Source organism: Oreochromis aureus, linkage group 6 (assembly GCF_013358895.1).
Source record: "Oreochromis aureus strain Israel breed Guangdong linkage group 6, ZZ_aureus, whole genome shotgun sequence".
Classification (NCBI taxonomy): domain Eukaryota; kingdom Metazoa; phylum Chordata; class Actinopteri; order Cichliformes; family Cichlidae; genus Oreochromis; species Oreochromis aureus.
In genome coordinates, this window is record NC_052947.1 from 33503626 (window position 1) to 33524824 (window position 21199).

The 21199-nt window shown below is 37.3% G+C and overlaps 2 protein-coding genes across 2 annotated transcripts; both read right to left on the bottom strand.

The window, feature by feature from the left end:
* Nucleotides 1-261: 261 nt before the first annotated feature.
* Nucleotides 262-7579, bottom strand: cenpk (centromere protein K). The gene is made up of 10 exons (XM_031752738.2): nt 7491-7579; nt 7169-7258; nt 6365-6421; nt 4626-4689; nt 4459-4505; nt 4291-4373; nt 4038-4136; nt 3246-3381; nt 3112-3165; nt 262-943 (listed from the first exon to the last, which is right to left on the bottom strand). Exons 1-10 carry the CDS (start codon nt 7491-7493, stop codon nt 788-790), a joined length of 789 nt encoding a protein of 262 aa, XP_031608598.1. The 5' UTR covers nt 7494-7579; the 3' UTR covers nt 262-787.
* Nucleotides 7580-14814: 7235 nt separating this feature from the next.
* On the bottom strand, nt 14815-16101 carry lbx1b (ladybird homeobox 1b). Its single transcript, XM_031752935.1, has 2 exons — nt 15777-16101; nt 14815-15302 (listed from the first exon to the last, which is right to left on the bottom strand). Exons 1-2 carry the CDS (start codon nt 16099-16101, stop codon nt 14815-14817), a joined length of 813 nt encoding a protein of 270 aa, XP_031608795.1.
* Between the last annotated feature and the right edge of the window lie 5098 nt (nt 16102-21199).

Consider the following 21199-nt stretch of genomic DNA (forward strand, 5'->3'; position numbering starts at 1 on the left):
ATTTTAAGTATGCGGTAGCTGCAACCATTGATCATTGCATATATTGTGTTTTGTGTGGACTGAATGCACGATTTCACTTTGTCAATTCGTATTTTTTTTCCTGTATATTGTTTGTAAGTACAAACATAGTTTTAAACATTTTCATGAAGAAATGATCACCTCACTAAAACATTTACATTATGCTAGTTGTTTTCGTACAACAGTATGAAGATACCCAGAGATAATTTCTTCGAAACAATGATTACATAGCAACACCACATCTAAAGTTTCCAAATTTATTAAACATGGACAAGAAAATGTATAAACCCAAACAAAATATACACACACACGCACACACACACGCCCACACAGAACATTACTGAACATATTTTCCTAATTTTCATACATAATGGAAAACTGTTAAATGAAACCAAAATTAAGATCAATTTAATATTACGCTGATAAATATGAATTCTCATGAAAAACAGACATGCACACGGGATTTCTAGAAACACATACTTTGGATAAAACACTCATACATTTGAATACATAAAAACAGAACTAGAAAAAAAGGTGCGCTTACAAGACATTTTAACTAAACAGTATTTAAGAAGTCTAAATAGACAACCATAAAAAAATATGTACATACAAATGTTACACATGCATATAGTAAATTCAGGAACGCCCTAGCATTACTGTTTCCCCACCACAGACTTCCTACTAGCTTACAAAAACATGCATAATGATTTCCCTGCACAAGCAGACTCAGTTTAAGCACAGTGCTTTAGATTTTTAATGCACCAGTGCTTCAGAAAAAGGTTTCCAAGCGAATCTTAAAGTTATTCTCATGGTGTCTCACTGCAATTCCATAACGGAGCAGCATCTCTACATACGGTGGCCAGAACGTGTCATCTATCGCCACATAGGGGTCGTGCGGTGTGTTCAGAGCCTTGTTCATGAGAATCTGCAGGTTTATAAAAAGGGAGATGAAGACCAAGGTGAAGCATATTTGCAGTAAAGGTACAAGTTTAAACAGTTTTATAAGTTTAGAGTTCTATTTTGCCTTTACTTATTGAAGGAATAGGTGATGGCCTCTAAAAAAATATAGGATATTTACATGATTATCAAGAACAGAAACATTCAATCACAGAACAAGTTAAAAAGAAAAAAATCACAAAAGCTGCCCTCAGGTCTAAAGGTTAGGTTGATATCATGCCTTTTGGTACACATCAGCTTTTGCCGCCATGTATGATCATCACTGTGAATCGATTAATCACTACACCCTCTCTTTTATAGCACTTATGTCAACCTTTTTGTCCTTTCACTTTGATAAACAAAAGCAGCATGACACACCCACACAGTCCACATAGGTCAGACCTGCTGCTTTCTTTGCACTTGTGTGGTTAAAATAGGGCCTTAAACAGCATCTCTATAGAAAATTTAACCATTAACAATGGGTTTTTATCATTTCCAGTTCCACAACAGCAAACAAATGTAGGACTAATTTACATGCGACTTGTCGACATAAGCTGTTAATAATTAATAATTACACATATTTATTCTACTATAATAGGTCAAATATCTGTTTTGTTAAATGCCTCTCCTATGTGCACACCTCAAAAGGCATCCACCTGAACAGTTAACAACACTGATGCTACCATCAAGCATCGTCCCAAGAAAAGTAGCCATTAAGAAAAGAGCCACAGCTAAAGAACCACATCTCTTAGGATATGTTTTCCATAAAAGCTGGCGGAGTGCCAGCTCTTTCCTCGAGGTTAATAACTGGGGTTTTTATCAGAGATAATAAAATTATCTTCAGCAAAATCTATCATTTAACTCCATGTCTAGGATACTGTTCAGTCACCTAGAAAAGTGTCAGTGGTTGATGTGTTTAAAAAAAAAAAAAAAAAAAAAAAAGGAAACACTATGTGTGAAGCTATCTTTAAAACAGAAGTATTTCAAATATTGGGATGAAAATTTAGTTTATATGCTTTTTTTTTCCTGACCAATGTTTTACTACTCCATTCCCTAATGTAATTCATCCCACCTTGCATCTTTCACTCCTACCACACACCTCACCAAGGTCTGGCTGTGCTCGCACCAGCCTCACATGACTTCCTCATCCTGTACCACACTTCCTCTCTTATCACCCTATCATACCCTTTTTGTAGATATACAAACACACAGTACAACTCCTTTTGACCTTCAATATTTCTCCATTAATACTCTTAAAGCAAACATTGACTCTGTAGTGCTATTTCTGGGCAAGAAGCCATGCTGCTGCTCACCAATCATCTCCTCTCTTCTCAACCTAGTTTCGAAAACACTTTCCCATATATTCAAGGCATGCCTCATCAACTTTATCCCTCTATAATTGCTACAGAGATGCACATCACCCTTGTATTTGAAAATCTGTAGTCCATTCCTCAGGGATCCTCTTACTCTTCAGGATTGTGTTTTCTCATTTTCTTCATTCATGAGCTCCTTTAGGCGCTCACCACACTCTCTTCACTTGTTAGCACATTTCCATTTCTGTGATAACGTCTTACATATCACATCACATGCTTTATACAAGTCATTTTCTCCTTTCTTAGTGTCCAGCCTCACATATAACTCAAGCCTTGTACTTTGCCACTTCTCTCATTGCTAACCTCCCAGCACTCATCCATTTTCTTCATCTCCCTGACTATCCCAGTCTTTCTTTGCTAACCTCTGCATTTGAACAGATTTTTTTACTTCCTCCTTCCAAGACCAAGTGTCCTTGTCCTTTTTCTTCTGTCCACAGGATACCCTTTGGGCAGTTTCCCCCAGGACCTTAGCTGTACTTTGCCAGCCATTTGGCAACACTTCCGTACCACTGACAGCCTGCCTCAACCCCTTCCTGCACTCTCCACAACATTCTTCCTTCTTCCACTTCCCTTCACTCGCTTCCTCTTCTTGATGCCCGAAGTCATCATACAGACTACCATCCAATGCTGCCAAGCTACATTCTCCCCTAACACCAACACAAGGGGCCTCTATGTGGTCCATCTTTCCTTTCACATTTCTCTCCTCAATATCAAACCTCATCACCTGTTTCATTCACCTACATGTCCAAAGCTAAAGACTGAGATTTTTTTCGAGAAAACTCACCTCCAGAATTTCATTGAGTGAAATCAAGTTTTCATGAATCTCATGTGGAACGTTCTGAAAATTAAGATAAAAGACTGTAAGGTGCAATGGAGCTGTAATAAGGCACTTTTCACATGCAAAGCCATAATCTACACCTTCTTCTTCTTGTTTGTACTGGAATCCTCCTGAGGGAGAGGAATGTGCTTCTCCAGGATGTACCCCAAGGTCTCCATCAGCCTTTCCTGGTAGACCTTCATTTTCTGTATTTTTTCCTTGATGTCCTGCAGTACCCTGTGGAATGCATGCACATGCATCAACATTTTACTCTTCTTCTGAGTTTATAAGTTTTAATTTCCTATTTTTAAGATTAGGCTTTCATTTTTGCTAAAGCCTATATTAGGGCTGGATCAGGTGATCCTGAATCCTCCCTTAGTTATGCTGCAATAGGTGTAGGCTGTTGGGGGATTCCCATGATGCATTGAGTATTTCCTTTTCAGTCACCTTTCTCACTCACTATGTGTTAATAGACCTCTCTGCAATGAATCATACTTGTTATTAATCTCTGGCTCTTTTCCACAGCATGTCTTTTTTTCCTGTCTTGCTTCTCTCACCCCACCCGGTCGCAGCAGATGCTCCCGCCCCTCCCTGAGCCTGGTTCTGCCGGAGGTTTCTTCCTGTTAAAAGGGAGTTTTTCCTTCCCACTGTCGCCAAAGTGCTTGCTCATAGGGGGTCATACGATTGTTGGGTTTTTCTCTGAATGTATTAGTGTAGGGTCTACCTTGCAATATAAAGCACTTTGAGGCGACTGCTGTTGTGATTTGGCGCTACAGAAATAAAATTCAATTGAACTGAATTAATTTGTATTACTCTTGAAGCATTTTGCTCTATTCTGTGTAAATAAACACCTGATCTCTTTTGGTTTAGTGTGACGCTGCCATCCTACTCACGTATGTTCTGACAACTTCTCCTTTTCAATTTGAAGTCGTTCATTGTGACCACTGGCAGCAGCCAGCATCTGTTTCTTCTCCTCCAGCCATTTTTGTTCACTAAAAACAAACACACAAGCATCAAATTTTCACAACTATACACCAAGAATATCTCTGGATGGTCTCCTTCATTCTATCCTGAAAGGCATCCATAAAACCAGAAGAAGGAGAGGAAGTAACGTAATATGTACAGTGTAACAAAAGGGTTACATACAGTTCCTTAGTCTCTTTCAGTTTGTCTCTTTTGGCTTCATAACAGGAAGCAACCATCTCAAGTTCAGAGCACAGCTTGTGCATCTTTGGAAAAAGTAAAGATTACATAAAGTAAGTGATGCATGTAAATTAACAAAAGGAATAGTTCACTGTTTACACTTAACCACACCTCTTCTTTTCCTGCTTCAAGCAAAATCTTTGAATTTTCTGCCAGCACTGCATGAAAAATAAAAAAGGTCAATTTTATTAAAAGATAAAGTACACAACATTTATGATTTATTTCTTTATTTTTTTTAGAAACCTGAAATCACCAATTGACCAGAACCGATAACTTACATTGCGGTTCCACTGTCGACCACTGCTTCAGCTCAGCTTCTGTTGCAATCAGTCTTTTTACTGACTATAGGAGGAAAAAAAGTCACGAGGAATAGAAATTACAATGATGAGCCACAGTGAAGCTGTCTGACATCAAATAAAACAAACACAAAACTCACTTGATCAGCAGCTACTCTTGGTTGCTCCCTGATTTACAAGGAGTTGGCACAGCAGGTAGCTCTCCAAATATTTAATTTGGCAGGTTTTTACACCGGATGCCCATCCTGACGCAACTCCAAAGAGATATGCATCTCCTCCCGGGATCAAGCAGGGGTTTTTTTGCTTGTTAAGCAAATGTGTAAACCACTACACTATGGAGCCAAGGGTGCATTTGACCAGGCATTAAATGCTATGTTATTGCCAGCTGGAGTCTCTAACCTCACCATTTAAAGCACACTCAGTTGTTCCTTTTAGTGTTGCCACTGCTGATGCTCACAATGTTTACATTTTAGCACTAATGAGCTGTTTATGGCTATACAAACTATTAAAACAAATTGCTCTTTTTGTAACGTATCTTGCCTCTGTAAACACCTTTCACATACAACATGTTTATGATTAATGCTAATTTTGAGCATCACTGAAAAACCAAAGGTGCCATCTTGGCGTCTTCATTAAATTATTTTGTGCAAAATTCATATGTCCTGTACCCATGATACATGTAAAAGATATTAATATTAATGATGCAAAGATTGTGAAATGCTGGGCTGGTAGCTGCTTGAAATTTGCAGTATGGTTGATAATTAATCCAATGTTTTGTTGTTCATTTTCTCATTTGTGTTGGGAAAATAAAGAAACCTCTTTGAATGATCACATACAAAGACAAATTTGATGCTGTACACAGGATGCTGTAATGTACTGGCTGCAATTGATTAATATATTTTATTTGCTGATCGGCCAATGGAAGCCATTGAGGCAACCATCATCCAATTAATCAGCAGATACGTAAAGAAATGCCAGAGGTGTAACAATTTTGAAAGCCAGACCAAAACTGCAACAAAAGAGTTTGCAATACTTTATCACAGTTCCAATTTACAACACAAACTACGAGACAAAAGCTCCTAATTGCTCCTAATACATGGGTATCAGGCTATTAGGAGATATTAAAAGCTACTGGAGCCTAAATAAAGTAGGTAGGAGTATTAGTATGGAGATTAACGTGGTTTATCTGGTGAAAATTGTAATGTTTATGCATCATTCAGGTAACAAACTGGAATTACTCACATATCAGGTCTGTGGTATATATATATATATATATCTTTTCTTACTGATTTTTTTTACCCCATTAAAGAAAAACTGATAAATGAAAACCATGTTAAAAAAATATGAATTTTCTCAGATATTTAAAATCAAGAATTTCCACATTTTTTTCTGTAACATTAACCTCCTAGAACCTGGCGCCCACATATGTGGACATCACATTTTGGGTTGTCTAGACCACACTTCTAAATTTTACTCTACAAGGGCCTGATATCCACTTACAAGGACATTATACTGCCACTGTTCTATCGAAATATAAATTGAATATCCTCTTATGTGGATATCAGGCCCTTGTAGAGAAAATCAGGTAAAAAGATAATTCTTTGTTTTTACATTCATCAGGTCCCAATCAGCCCAAATAGAAAAGAGAAAGAGGTTGGGTTTTAAGAGGTTAAAGCAGAGAAAGTAATGAACAAGTGAACATTTGGAAACAATCATCTCACCTGTTCTTGTGGATTCTCACAAAAATCTGGCTCACACAGTATAATCTCATTCTGAAGCTGTAAGACAGAAACACAGTTTATCATTTTTACCCTTTCAGTGAAGTTTAATATGGCCTAATATCACAAAGTATGTGACAAAGGGCTAGAGAGAAATTATCTACACAGTAACAAGATTTAAAAACATATTTACATATGTGATGCGATCAGATTTTGGTTGGTTCTAGTTTACTAGCCTAGTCGACTATTTTGATTCTCAGAAGAAACGTGGTTCAAGAAAAGTTGCGGATCTTGAATGCATCGATACTGAAACCTAATGATGATTACCTGAAAGAACCAAATCTAAGATACAACATAACAGGTAAGAGTGTTACCAGCTAAACAACAGAGTATAGGCCTATCATATAAGACTATGAAAAAAAACATTTAGTTTCTATTCATAGTATTTTTCTAATTATACAAGAAAGTGGAAAAACTGTACTGAATTAAAATGTAGTAACAAATCTTGATGCATGCTCAATCACCCAGTTAAAAAATGTAGTTTTCAGCAGGAGAAATGTTTCATCACTAATCCAAGTGACTTCTTCAAGAACAGAATCAACTTTTTGAATTTTATTTATGTAGAAACATTTGAGTGAAATTAAAAATGGAAAAAAAAAATCATATCAACATCAGTAATATATTTCTCACGTTGTACCACTACCTGGTCACCCCACTTGTTGCAGTGGCTCCATACTATCCCAATCCCCCCAAAACAATATGTATGCCATGACAAAAAGTATTTGGACACACTGGATCCACATGTACCTTTTCCAGCTGCGCAAACTGCTCCTCACACATGTCCAGCAGCTCAGACTGGGCGGCCTCTGACAGCTGCGCTGCTGCCCGGCCGTCTGCCTGAACACGTAAACAACAAAGACGCAGATTTGTGTACGTTTCAATCTAAAGAAAAACTGGAGCGGTGCAAGTAGGTACAATTTCTTCTAAAGCTTGTTAGCTACAGGCTAAGGTGAAAAGTTGCATTTACGTAAACGCACGTTAGCAAGGCATTTGAACATTATATGATATCGTGTGTTATATTAAGCACGTGTAAATAACGAGAGTTATTTTAGACGACGATCAGTCTTACCATGTTTAACAACAGTTCCCTACTTCACGGACCACAACACTAGACGCTATTCGCTTTTCAAAATACCGCCAACTTTGATGACGTATCATCCGCGACAGAAAGGATGTTGGTGAGCGCCATTGTTGCGCTAAAATGCGCAAGCTTGTTAAAACGTTTGTAAATGAGTTTTGCGTAGTTTTAGATCCCACCAGGTATCCGTTTTCCCAAATGAAAGCAAGGGTAAGTACTGAAACATCTTTACAGAGCCATGAACACCGAGGCGCTGTTTTTCCCTCTTTAATAAAAAAAAAATACATAAAAAGTCTGAACCCTACTGACTATCAACCAAAGCAAAAAAACATTACATGGTAAAATTAGTTAAAAAAACAAAACAAAGCATTGAATAATGAAGACTTAAAATAAATAAAATAAAATGGATAATTATTGATTAAACGTGTCCCAAAGGAGGGCCACATATTTTAGAGGGAAAAAAATACTCTTTTTTTATTTATACCAACTACATTTAGATAGATGCTTATTTATTGCTTACTTATTTTAGTAACTCCTTCTCAGTGACAACATCAAATTGCCACTGGGACACTGACACAATTATGTAGGATCAACTCAGAAAAAATTGATTAGACCATTAGGTACAATGGGCTGTTTAAGTGTTGATTGTCTCAGAACTCTTGCCACAGGAGTTGGTGTTTAGCATTTGTTCATAATGAGTTTATTGAGATTGCTAAGATGGGCAATGGCAATACCTGATGTTGAGAATGGTTCAGAAAACTGCACGGTAACAGGCCTGACATGTGAAATTTTACTTGTCAACAATAAGGTTGTCAAATCAACGAGAAAACATGTATATATATATATATATATATATATAATATATATATATATATATATATATATATATATATATATATATATATATATATATATATATATATATATATATATATGAATAATGATTTATAATCTATGTTCTAATGTCAGATAAAATGCTGACATATTGAAAAACAAACTAAATGTTTATGAAAAAGCATTTTTAGTTACTGTAACTGCCCAACTTACCTACATATGTTAGAACAGGTGTGTTTATCAGATATTCTAATGGTTCCTCTTAATAAATGTGTTTATATTATTAACATATTTAATAATATTTTAATATTTTCATTTATTTCATCTATAGTAAATATATTTTTCATTATTCTAAATGTGTTTATATATTTGATGTGTGTTCACATGTGCTCGATTATGTTTTCATGTGCATGTTAGTAGGCTCCTTTCATCGGCACAAGAATGCATACAAACACTAACTAACGTGTACACATGAAAATAGTCATATACACATGAGATCACAGACACTGAAAAGGGAGAGGGTGAGAAAGAAATGGTGATAAAGAAGTGATCAAATGTGAAAAACGCTGAGGTAAAGTAGCGTGAAACTAGTCATTACAGCATATTAACAAGAAAACAACAGAATGGAAATAGAAAGCATGTCTGGTTGTGAAAGACCAAGAAATACAATCTGTGTGTAGTGAGAGGATGAGGATGAGGTGATTGTTACATTTTTGATGAAACCAAAGTTTTAATGTTATTCACATGCAATGTTAAATTATTGCACGTGGTCTAAAGTACCCAAGTTCACACTACATAAAATATCCAGTATTATATAATTTAAATATGACAGTTAGCACTTTTCATAGGTTCATATCTTGACTTTTACTTAAGCACCACTTGACCTGCTCAAATCTGCGAGTACCATTCATTAACCTACAAACATACTTTTTATACTTTGAGTGCTACAATTGTGGATTTTCACTTTATGTATGCTTTTGAAAGAATGGCTTATACCTGAGGTATTTCTATTTTGAAAATATTAAAAGATCAACACTCATAGTTCTTTCAACACGCAAGGCATGTGTGTAGTATTAATATCATTCATTATTCCAAGAGCATGTCAGGGTAGAAACTCATTAGACGGATTTTTACAAGGTGAAGATGTAGTAAGGCTGCAGGAAATGAGGATGGTTTTATGCAAGTGTAAGAAGTAAAAGAAGAAATCTGTTATTATCCTGAATATGGCATCATTAGCTCTTCAGTAAGTCTGATAAGAGATATTCACTGAAAGAAAGGCTTAGAGAGTCAATAAGATATAGGAATCAGGTTATTAAATTCATACTCATCTAATCAAGAAATTACTATTTTTATGTTATTATTTATTTATTTTATTTTTATTTTAAAAAAACAACACTATTTTCTTAAGGACGATGGAGGTTACATGCTCAATATCTGCTTCCTTTTGAATCTTGCTTTATGTCTTTTTAGATACTGTTTACCATTACGATTACATTCCATCTCTAATTTTATGTTTTCATTACAAGTCTTGTACGAACTGTTTCACTTTCACCAGCCTGATTTTGATCATTCAAATAAAGCAATCTAAAGATATGTATTATATTTGACAATTCAGTTGCAGCTTTATAATATACACACACTCTCATACACACACTCTTTCATACACACACAGACACATTACACACAGCATGGCTGGTTTGCTGCTCAGTGAAGTGCAGGTCACTATCCCGTTGACACCAGCAGGTGTCTCTGTTTGTCTCAGAAGCTAAGCTGGAGCTGGCTGCAGCTTGTAGCCTGTCATCATCTACACTTTTTTTTAAAGGATGGCTTAAAATGGCATGTAAGGGTATGCATAGTAAGTTTGTTTGTTTTGCTTTTGTTTTGCTTTTTGTTCACCCAAATGTATTTTGACCTCATATGATTAAATGATGAGGTTTTTAGAATTGGATGAGCTTCCAGATGACTTTAGTGAAAATGCACTTTATGCACTTTTTTTCCAGTTGTAGTTTTTCATGCTTTGTTCTGTGCACCACATAGAAATCATCAATATATGTGCTAAATTACTCTCACCTGAGGCAACAGATCTAACATTTTCTTTACTTTATCCTTCATCCTCCAGGGACATATATTCATGTGCTGCTAATGGATTTTATGATTATTTTTAATGTGTAGAAGAGTTTCTTTACAGCATTTTTTCTGCTTAAAAAAATACTTTCAAAAAGTAGATGCTGTTGGAACATGATCACTAGTTGAAGAAAAGCTCCACAGTAAACACTTCATGAATCATTTAATTTAATAACTCCTACATTTTTTCAGGTAAAGCGGTCTACATGGTTTATAATTTATCTACCTGCAGACTTCTGATTACCTTATAGATGAGTCACAGCGCTTAACTATAATTGCAAAACATTTTTGAAACTCTCCTTTCTCCTCCATAAATCATTCACCTGTGATCTGAAGCAGCCTTTTGAAAACCCAGCCTTGTGGCAATATGTAAAAATCTTTATTATTCTAATTTTATTCTAATTCTAAGAATGCAAAATGTATAAAATGCAGTACTTGATGCAGCACTTCTCTTCTCTGCCACCCACTTCTCCCATTCTTGTTTATTTACAAGGCACAGAAAGGTTTTTCTGTTTGGTTCTCTTTGAGTTAATGTATCTGTACATTTGTTGCAAAACTCTGGATTAGCAATTTAGTCCAAGTAAGCCGACTGACTCTTTCTGGCTGTTTGATTATAGTACAGTGGACAAACAGCAGAAGCTAAGTCAGACCAAATATAGTTGATGTTTTCTTGCTACATCCCCGAATTCACACAGCCTTGATTATTTGAATGATCAACTAGAATTTGATTAATATGCAAATTTCTGAACAAACCGTTCCATTTGAGCCTTCAGCGCAGCCTAATTAATCAACAGTTAAAGGAAATTAATACATACATCAATTCTGTCAGGAGCATGCTTAGTTCAATCGCCCGTAAAATTGAAGTTTGAAGTATTAACTGGCTCCACAGGAAGGCTATGATTAAAACTCTACATTTTGGCTCTATTTAGATATATAGAGTCATTTAATTCAAGCCAAATATCAGGTCATTTACAGATCTCCTTTGTAATACTTATTCAACAACAACAACAACAACAACAATAATAATAATAGAAATAATGCATTCAAGGATTATTTGAAGCCTATGGATTCAAATAATTAATTTAAATAATCAAACAATAGATTAAAAAAAATCTTTTTCTTCTAAGTTAGTGTCATATTTTTAGATGACAACAAGGTGGTAAACATTAAACAAGTTAATTTCAGTGCTCTCTTTGCTGTCACCTGACTATTGCCTCAAATATTAGTGTACACTTTGCCCCTGACACTGTTTTCCACAAGGTGCAAATAATAAAGGAGAGAGTATAAAAAGGGGAGGGGAAGAGATGAAAAGAGAGAGGGCTGTACTATTGTTTCAGTAGGGACTCATGCATCAAACTTCAATTTTCCGGACGATTGAAGTAGTGATTTTTTCTATCTTGAAGTGAAATACTGAAATACACTTAAGACCTCCAGATTAATTACCACGAAGTGGTCCCTCAGACTGTAGTATTACTTATCACCGGGCCCGCCTGACAACCCCTCATAAAATAAGCAAGTGAAATCCATAAACTTACCTGCCTTAACACTCTCTCCCTTCATAAATATGCTTGATTCAGAATAGGCTCCAGAGCACGCACATAGGCACCCGCCACCCTCCCACCACACACACACACACACATACACACACAAAATAAATTAAAGACTGACATGTTCATATTTGCAGATCAATTTTCAGAATAATTGAACTGAATTGATTTTTTTTCTTTTGGAGGTACTTTTCAATTGAAGTGTTGTCTAGAATTTAAACCTTGATAAATACTATGTACAACACCTTACCGCCTTATTTTGCATGTATAAAGCACACATAATCTTTCTATAAATAATTTATAAAACAATATAATGCAGTTAGAAGAATATTCCGTGAATTTTACAGTACAATATTTGCCAGCAATTAAAATTTCTTCTTTTGTGCATATTCTGTGTTATCATCAGCGTGTTTATTAGGCTACAATTCAATATCAGTTTATATATCAGCTTCCAGTTTGTCCACTTGAGCAGTTATACTAATAAACACTTGTATTTGCTCCCTGTTATAAACCGTACTATTTATAAATGCAGTATAAGGGCATTAAAGCAAATGTTAGGCTAATGATTATTTTTTTTAAAGACTCTAATTTATCTGCAGAGAATTTACAAAAGCTTTGGTCACATTAACGTCTCCCAGGCCTGTAAACTTATTTAGCTTATTTAGGTTGACTTGGTTAAAATAAAAGTAAAATATAAAAAAGCAACCTCTATAAAACATCTAACAAGAAGACAGCTCTACTTATCGTTTCTGTTAACAAAGAGGGTTAAATGGGAGTTTGCCTTTTGAGCTTCTCTTCTGGACACTCTTTCTTTCTCACATCACCATGTTTTCAGCTTCATTAAACTCCTTAAAGACAAAAGAAATAAAAAGGCAGGCTAAGAAAAAAGAGATGAGAAGAAAACAAACAAAGGACTCCCTAACCAGACTTTGGCATAAATGTCACAGCCCAAACTCTTTATGGCTCCCTACTTAACATTAAAAACACTTCCAACAAAAATCCATTTCTTGTTTAGAAAACGTTCTTGGACAGAAGTCAAACATATTATTCCAAAGCTAAAAAGCGCAGAAAGACAAGCGGCTCTCAAAAAGGGGCAGTTTCATTGTAATTCATTGACTTGTTCAAAACGCCAAGCAAAGAAAGGGGCTAGACATTAATAGCCGCAGATGCCCTCATGAAGGGAGAGTCTATGTAGGCATTATGGCCTTTGTTCGCACCCAGTTAAACTGTTTAAAAGGAGGGTTAACTCAATCCATCAAATTGTCTGAAATTGTGAGGAAATTTCAAAAACCATATGGCTTCCAAACGTTTGCGTCCTTTTTGTGCGGTGGGACACACTTGTCTCAGTATTGCTGCCTGCGGGGGACCGGCCCTGCTCCTTTGTGGCTCGTCCCATCAGGGAACGCTGCTCATTTGTCCCCACTTTTCATGCTTTACGCTCAAAATTACGGCCCAGTCCCGCAGAACAAAAAAGGTCTATAAAGGCCCGGGGAAACTGGCCCAAAACTTTGTGTTTTTGTGGCTTCCTCGTCTTTTTTTCTCCGGCACCAGATTTGTGTTTCTCACATAAATTTTTGCCACGAATGGAGAAACACGTCTAAGGGTCAAGAAGCCACGATACGCATTTAGGATGTGAAAGGGGATGTGAGATTCCGGGCCACAAAATGTTTAGAGCATCTTAGTAGAAAAGGACACAAAGGAACAAAATAGTAACTCTAAATAGGCCGCTGTTGATGAGCTTACACGCCCAGATTTGGCAAGGGGAGCCGTTTCTAAAATCATTTTTCTGCCCTCAATAAATAAATTAAAAGGGGCTATTATATCCACAACAAAAACCTAAACAATATTTCAAGAACTGCAACATAAAAGAATTATTCAGAAAAGCCATTTTATTCCCATAGTAGCCTATATACATTACAGTCTGTGCATTGGTTTTCAAATAATGTCCTGATTTTAGAAAGGCACTTACAGGTGTACAAAACATAACAAATTTATAACTGTAAATCTATTGTATCCAAACAATAAATCTAAAAAGTAGCTTGTCAAAATCACCGCAATATCAACCGCTGTTTCTCGCCATCGCTCGAGCATTTCCACAAAACGCGTTGTAACTGTGAGTGTCCGAGTTTTGCCTTTCCGACCGTCATCATCGTCTTCATCATGCACTGCAGCATCGGGACGCAGAATATGAACTGAAGCCAGGGGTTACAGTCAAATGATAATGATAATGGAGAGGAGAAGAGCCGGCAGTGACAAAGTGACTGAATCGCGATTTGGCTCACAGAAAATACAAAAGCAATTAAATTAAAAAAGTAAAAATAAATAGATAATGATCACAAATCAAATCATGCATTTACATGCAAAAATATGGAAAACTGGAGCACTTCACTGTGATGTGAGGGGACAGGGCTATCGGGAAAAGCAATAAAACAATGTGTGTGTGTGTGTGTGTGTGTGTGTGTGTGTGTGTGTGTGTGTGTGTGTGTGTGTGTGTGTGTGTGTGTGTGTGTGTGTGTGTGCGTTGGTTTATACTGTAAAAAAATAAGTTACTCATGTCATTTCAGACCATATTGCTTTGATCGAAAGAAGTAACAGTTTGCTAATGAATACATTGTAAAATATCACTGCATAATTCTTGTTCTGTGTTCATGCTTCACTATGAATAGTATCTGTGCCAATATAAAAGTCATTACATTTTGGTACATGTTCCGAGATATGGTATACAATATAAGCAGTAAGTTACAAGTCCTCCGCGGGATTATTTTATCGTCTTTTTGTGTTTCTTGACCTTCAAGCTCCTCGATGCGCCATCAGTCATCCACATCAATCTCCACGTCCTCGTCCTCTGAGCACTCTTTACTAGTTGTGTGGTCTGAGAATGGAGACAGCGGCGACGTCCTCAGTTTCTGAGCGAGCTCGTGCTCCTGCTGGCCTCCCCGCGCGGGGGACTCGGCTCGCGGGTGGCCCAGCGTGCCATTGGCGCATTTCTCCAGGTCCGCCAGTTTGGCGAGCTTGTCCAGTGGGACCTGGCCGATGGCCTTGGCCGACTCCACGTCGGCCTTCATCTCCTCCAGGTCCCGTTTTAGCTTGGCCCTCCGGTTCTGAAACCACGTGATCACCTGCGCGTTTGTCAGGCCCAGCTGCTGAGCGATCTGGTCCCGGTCGGCTGGGGACAGGTACTTTTGATACAGGAAGCGCTTTTCCAGTTCGTAGATTTGGTGATTGGTGAAAGCCGTCCGAGACTTCCGACGCTTCTTCGGGGTGGTTCGCTGGCCGAACAGAGTCATCCCATCCCGGCCTGTGAGGGAGAGGAGAGGCTGAGTGAAAATCATAGATAGATACAGGTGCAGGGCGTTTTCTGCACTGCTGCAGTATGCGCGTAAAAGTACCCATAACGCAGACATAACAACGAAAATGATGCTGTCTTTGAAACAGAAATGCCTCTCAGTCCTTGTGGGAATAGGTAGACAGTTACAACAATATTACACAGACACCACTGGGAAATACTGAACATCAGACAATTGGTCTTCCTCTTTACACGAGGCCATAAAATTAAAGAAAGGGCTCTGGTGATAAGAGCGGCCCAGGAAAAAAATAACGTACCTTTTTTAGATACATGTGAAAAGGAAAATATGCGCACTTAAATTGGAAAAGAGTGTCTCGAGCTATTGAATAAACACGTTTGAGCGGATTTTTTGTTGTTTAAAAATCTAGTTCCAGGCGTATTAGTCAAAACGTGTTTGTCGTGCTTTTTTTCATCTTGTAGATTTACCTTCGGCAGCCTGCAAAACGCTGACTTCCAGCCCCTTGAAGGTCTTGCTGGCCAGCTCCTCCAGCGCGCAGAGCGGGGAGGTTTGGGTGAGGAGTCCCCGGTTGGACAGAGGGATGCTGGAGGGACGGTGTTTCTCAGAAGACGAAATTAGATGAGCTGTGCCGCAAATTGTATAACTTCGTTTCACAGATGGTTTGTTCAGGATGTCCTCAATGCTGAATGGGGTCAGCGGCTTGTTGGAGTTGGCAGGAGGCGGCAAGTGGTCCAGCGGACTTCGCCTCCTGTTTTCCACTGCATCACATTTGGCGACTTCTTTGGATGTCATCATTGGTTGTACGCAGAGTTTATAGGACTTGGTTGAAGTATTAAGCAGTTACAAACGAGCGAACGTATCGAGGGAAAAAAGTCACATAACAGTTTGGAGGTAGAAAAAAAAACAAAGATAAGGAGGGGAGATTGAGGGAAAGAAAATCTTATTCCAAAATGGGATGCGTTCAAAGTGTCGATCCTCGCGAGCAGCAAGTCCGCAGGAGTGAGATGCCTCCCTGAAAATGGCGAGGTCCAAAGAGTTGACGATTACTAACAAGTTATCATTGATTGGTGGGTAATCAATTATCTCCAGTGGCACTTTCGCCCTCTTCCCTTTCACTCTTTGACTATGTTGCAGTCCAGTGCAGGGCTTTTTGCAACTGGGGGTGTCCCATTAATTAGGACGCATGGCTGGAAGGAGGAGGAGCCGGGCGGAATTATAATGCTTTGTGCTCTTATCATCTTTGGTCTAATTTAGTCGTGTGGTGAGATACCAGAATAGGTATATGGGATAAATAAGGGGAAGCTCAGAGAGAGGGAGAGGAAGAAAAAGGAAGAAGGGTTGAGAGACATCAGAATCTTTAGCCAATTTTAACGCTTTAAAAGTGAAGTTCAGCAGCAGGTTTGTTTAAAGTATTTGGACTATTTGGATGGTTAAAAAACAACAAAAAACAAGTCGACTCAGTTACAGATTCCGCAGCTTTAGTCAGAAGAATACGTTCCTCGACCCAAAGCGTGGATGATCCTTTGTTTTGTAAAGGTAATGTAGAGCTGGGCTATATATCAGCTCTGATGATACCTCCTCTGGGGCGAGATAGAAGGAGCAGCATGCATCCCTCTCAGCAACGCCAAATCCGGGCCATAACTCAGGCGAAAAGGCTCCTTTTATATCTTCCGAGAAATATTTCATTTCCTCTCAAATCTCCTCGCATCCTCCAGGTTTGACAGAATGGGTTTATTTTGGCGCTGGACACAGATCGACGGCAGGGTATTTTGCATAGTGCCGCAAAGTGTTTGTTTTAATTTAGAATTAAACTTCAGATTTTAAAGATGTGGTTTTAAAGGGTAAAAAAATCGTTTTTTGTTTCACTATAGTCTGTTTAACTTCTCCTTTAGTCCTTTAAATGAACAAAGTTAATTACAAATACATTGCGGATAGGGGAATTTTAAGTCTATTAGTTCTGTCGCTATTAATTGCGTATCATGTTTGTTACAATAAAAATCAGTATCGTGGTGATTATAGATTTCGGTGATGGAAGTCCCTGTAAAATACTTTAATTTATGATCATATCTAGAATTATGACGGTGGTGGTGCAGAGAGAAAATTAGTACAAGATTGGTGTTTTTTTATATTTGGATTTTTATTTTCAGCTGTTTTATTAAATCCTTAGGTGACTGTGTTTTCTAAAATTACCTTATTATTTTATCTAGGCAGCTTGCATTGGCAATAACGGTATATTCAGGTTATTATTTATATAATTTATATATGGCGGTGAAGACAAAATGCAAACCACGATGAGCAGAAGGAAACAGAAAAACAAATTGGATGTGAAATATATTTGTTTAAATGAGCCTGCTTCCTTCCTCATCTATTATATTTATATTAAAATAAAACATTTGTTCTTAAAAAATTGTGCATTTAAGATTTATTAATTTTTTTTAAAGATTAAGAGATAAAAAAAAAACAATGTTAGTTTGCAAAAGACTTTTAGTGATATGATCTGTTTAACTTCACCAGATTGTAAAAAGAAAAGAAAAGAAAAGAAATAAAAATCAGGCAGACAGTTTATATTTGCTGCTGGTGGGGGGTAAGATCTAATTTCAGTGGTCACTGTTCTTTAGATGCTTGTTGAAATTTAAGGAGCTATTTTTGAACACATTTTCTCCCAGTTTCTTTTATTTAAACATAAATATTTTAGAAAGACCAATAGACAAAAAAAAAAAAAAAACAAACAACAAAAAAAAAAAAACATATAGTGAAAATAAAATATTGGCAGCCAAAAACTAATATGTACATGAACTTAAATGCTTTTAAACCAGAGTTTGATTGATGTATGTAATATGAAGGGACATTAGCCATTGCTAACAAACAGACAATGTTGCAATAACCCAGCCAAAAAGAATTAACATTAGATATTTTTATTATTACTAAAAATATGACTGAAAAAACATTCATGAATGAAATGAAACAGATTTAAACATTCTGGTGAATTTGCAGGAAATTATATAATTAAGAAAAATATATAGTCACCTTATTTTTTCCACTTTACCTCACATGTGTCTCCTTCTATCCAGCTAAGCTGTGGTGGATCATGGTGTTGGTTCAGTGCTATGCCCTCCTGTTTATTAAAGACAGATATTTGCAGTGGTGTGTCATCATTGCAGTGTCTTGCTTGCCAAGGTCAATGACATGTCCTGCCTCTCGGCTCTCCTTTAGCCAGAGAACTTAATCTCTTAAGTTACTAGACTGTGCAGGGGACATTTCTTGGCAGTACAAACTGCATCAGTGACTGTCCTAAAAATTACTCTATCCACACTTTATGTTCTTATTAGCCAAAGCTTAATGTTGGCTTTATAATTTTGATTAGACTGGAATAAATGGTTATTGAATGTCTATCTGTAATAAACACTGAAAACATTGGTTTACTGTAATCCAGCAGTATTAGTTTAATGCACTCTGAATATCTTCGTCTACTGCTCCTTGACATGTATGAATGCATACAGAATACAATAGCTCTGTTACTTCCCAACCAGGTGTTGATTTAGGCCATCCACACTGCGGTCTGTTAGCTTAAAGTGCCACCCTGCAATATGTGTTAGTGACCTCATGCAGGAGGAGACACAGTGCTCACTGCAGGCTTAGGCTGCGATTAGACAGCTGCAGGGGAAACTGTCCACATTGTAGCCATTTTGTGAGACCCCAAAGACAAGTGTCATGTCTCCCTCGTCTCCCAAAGGCCTGCCAGTTATCTCACATGACACCAGATATAGATACATAGAGAGAGGGAGAGATAACCTGGCTCAAATGTGTCTCTCTGTTTAAAGCATGTACTGTATAAATCACACGTCATTACCAGAGGTCACTCGCTGAGGTACCCTATTGGATGGTTTCATCGCCAGGGCCAGTCTGGTTGGAGGAGAGTGGATTTATCTGGCAGCTGGATCTCTAGAGAGGCAGCCATATTTTATGTGACTAGAGATGTAATAACAGGCCTCTGACAAATCCCCAATGGCCCGGCTTTTCCTGCCTCACAGTGCAGTGCCAGTGCTGCTGGAACAGCAACAGTGGATCTTAAGCAGCACCATTATCACTATGATGCTGCACCGTGTCACTCAGCAGACTGTTGAGTTTCACATGAATTCTATTTAAGGGTGAGGTCTCCCGAATCACCAGTGATATTTAGCTAGTCTAGCTTTCAAGTGTCAAGATTTTCAGATATTCACCGCATACATCTATTGCACAGTGTGCAAAATACAAAACAGCAGCAACAAAAAAACAAACAATACAGTAGTGGCACATGGATGTAAAGTGCAACAAGAAATACTTCCGAGTGTGATAATAACACATATCAAAAAAAAAAATCTTAATAAAAACTAAACCTGCGAAGCAGTAAAAAACCTGAATACTCAGCTGAGTGCACGTTTGGTGCGAAAAGCTCAGCTGGCCTAATATGACCGATTAGAATGGAAAACCTTAACAAATCAGATAAGAGTTTTATATGTTTGTGTAACATAAAATCCAAAATTCATCATTGTTGTTATCAGTGACATCTCTGTATAACAATGGAACAACTTCTTATGTATAAAAAGAAAGGGTCAGGTACTGTCGTTGAAAAAATATGTTGTTGTTAAAAACAAAATAAATTTAAGCTTTGAGTACTACAGTTGAAATTCAATTTATCTCCACCTAATGGGGAGCAGCAGAAAATCCACAAACACATTTCAAAAACTGTGAAAAAGAGATTAGACCCCCCCAACACCACCACTACAAAACTTTAGTGTAAGCATAAATACCATAATGCAAAAACAGTTCACAATAATTTAAAATTGTGCATTCAAAATGTTAATTATGGAAATATTGTCAAAGAAATGTATTTGACATGTAAAAACATAATTTTGTGATTAAAATTAGTTGGACATTAAAAGGGGCAATTTTATCTACTGCACAAAAAAATAAGTTTTTTTCTGAAATATTTCATTTGCTATTTAATAATATTTTGTGTCTGTCTAATAAATATCATGAAAAAATGAAAATGATTTATCTCTGGAAAGTAGAAGAAATGCAAATTTCAGCAAATGCCCTCAAATTTATGCCAGTAATATAAAGTTACTTTTCTCTACTGGTCAATATTCTAATTTAAAAAAAGAAAAATGTCTTAACGGTCCCTTTAAAAATGACAGATTATCATCACACAACCTGCACAAATGAATAAAAAGGAACATAAAATGGGGACAGACACAACAGTCAATAAATTACAAGTCATGACATTATCCCCGAGGCACGAAAAGAAAAAACAGGTGCACAGTCGCCCAAGAAATACAAGAAGCACAAAAGTTACCCCATGTGGGGTGCATAATGCTGAGTTATTTCCTTCTTCTCTTCTAGAAGAAACCTTCTTAGGGGTCTCTGGCTGTTGTAATACCGAATATTAGCTGGTGTCGGGTGTGCCAGGATTCTTTGTTTACTTACGATGACAATAACAACTGTACCTGGGGCCATAAGATCTGTTTATTGTGTCCTACCTGGTGGAACAGTTGCTCATCTCACACTGCTCTGCCAGCCAGTTACAGAATGGCTGCATGCTCCCGATCGTGCTGGTGTGGTTTGGGGCCTGTACACTTGTTGTTGGCGCAGCCTGAACATAAGCATTTCCTCATTTACAGAAGGCACAATCTGAAACTGCACATATGCGACCATCAGAAACCGTCCATGCCATGCCAGTTTTGACCATTAAACCTCACTGAAAACATGTATCACCTCATTTTTATTCTTCCTTTCACAATCTGTTCCTTTTTATTTCAAGACAGCTAGTTTTACACTTTTACAGCAAACGCTTCCACACGCTTATTTCCCTTTGCTCCCAGATTCTCGGGCGGCTGATGAATCCCTCCGC

Excerpts from the sequence above, each read along its gene's own strand:
- cenpk (XM_031752738.2), bottom strand. Across the intron at positions 6,422-7,168 it reads AGTTTGCGCAGCTGGAAAAG|CTTCAGAATGAGATTATACT; the intron begins GTACATGTGGAT and ends TCTGTCTTACAG. Across the intron at positions 4,690-6,364 it reads GTGAGAATCCACAAGAACAG|TCAGTAAAAAGACTGATTGC; the intron begins GTGAGATGATTG and ends TTCCTCCTATAG.
- lbx1b (XM_031752935.1), bottom strand. The coding sequence starts at position 16,101 with ATGACATCCAAAGAAGTCGCCAAATGTGATGCAGTGGAAAACAGGAGG. Across the intron at positions 15,303-15,776 it reads CGTTTTGCAGGCTGCCGAAG|GCCGGGATGGGATGACTCTG; the intron begins GTAAATCTACAA and ends TCTCCCTCACAG.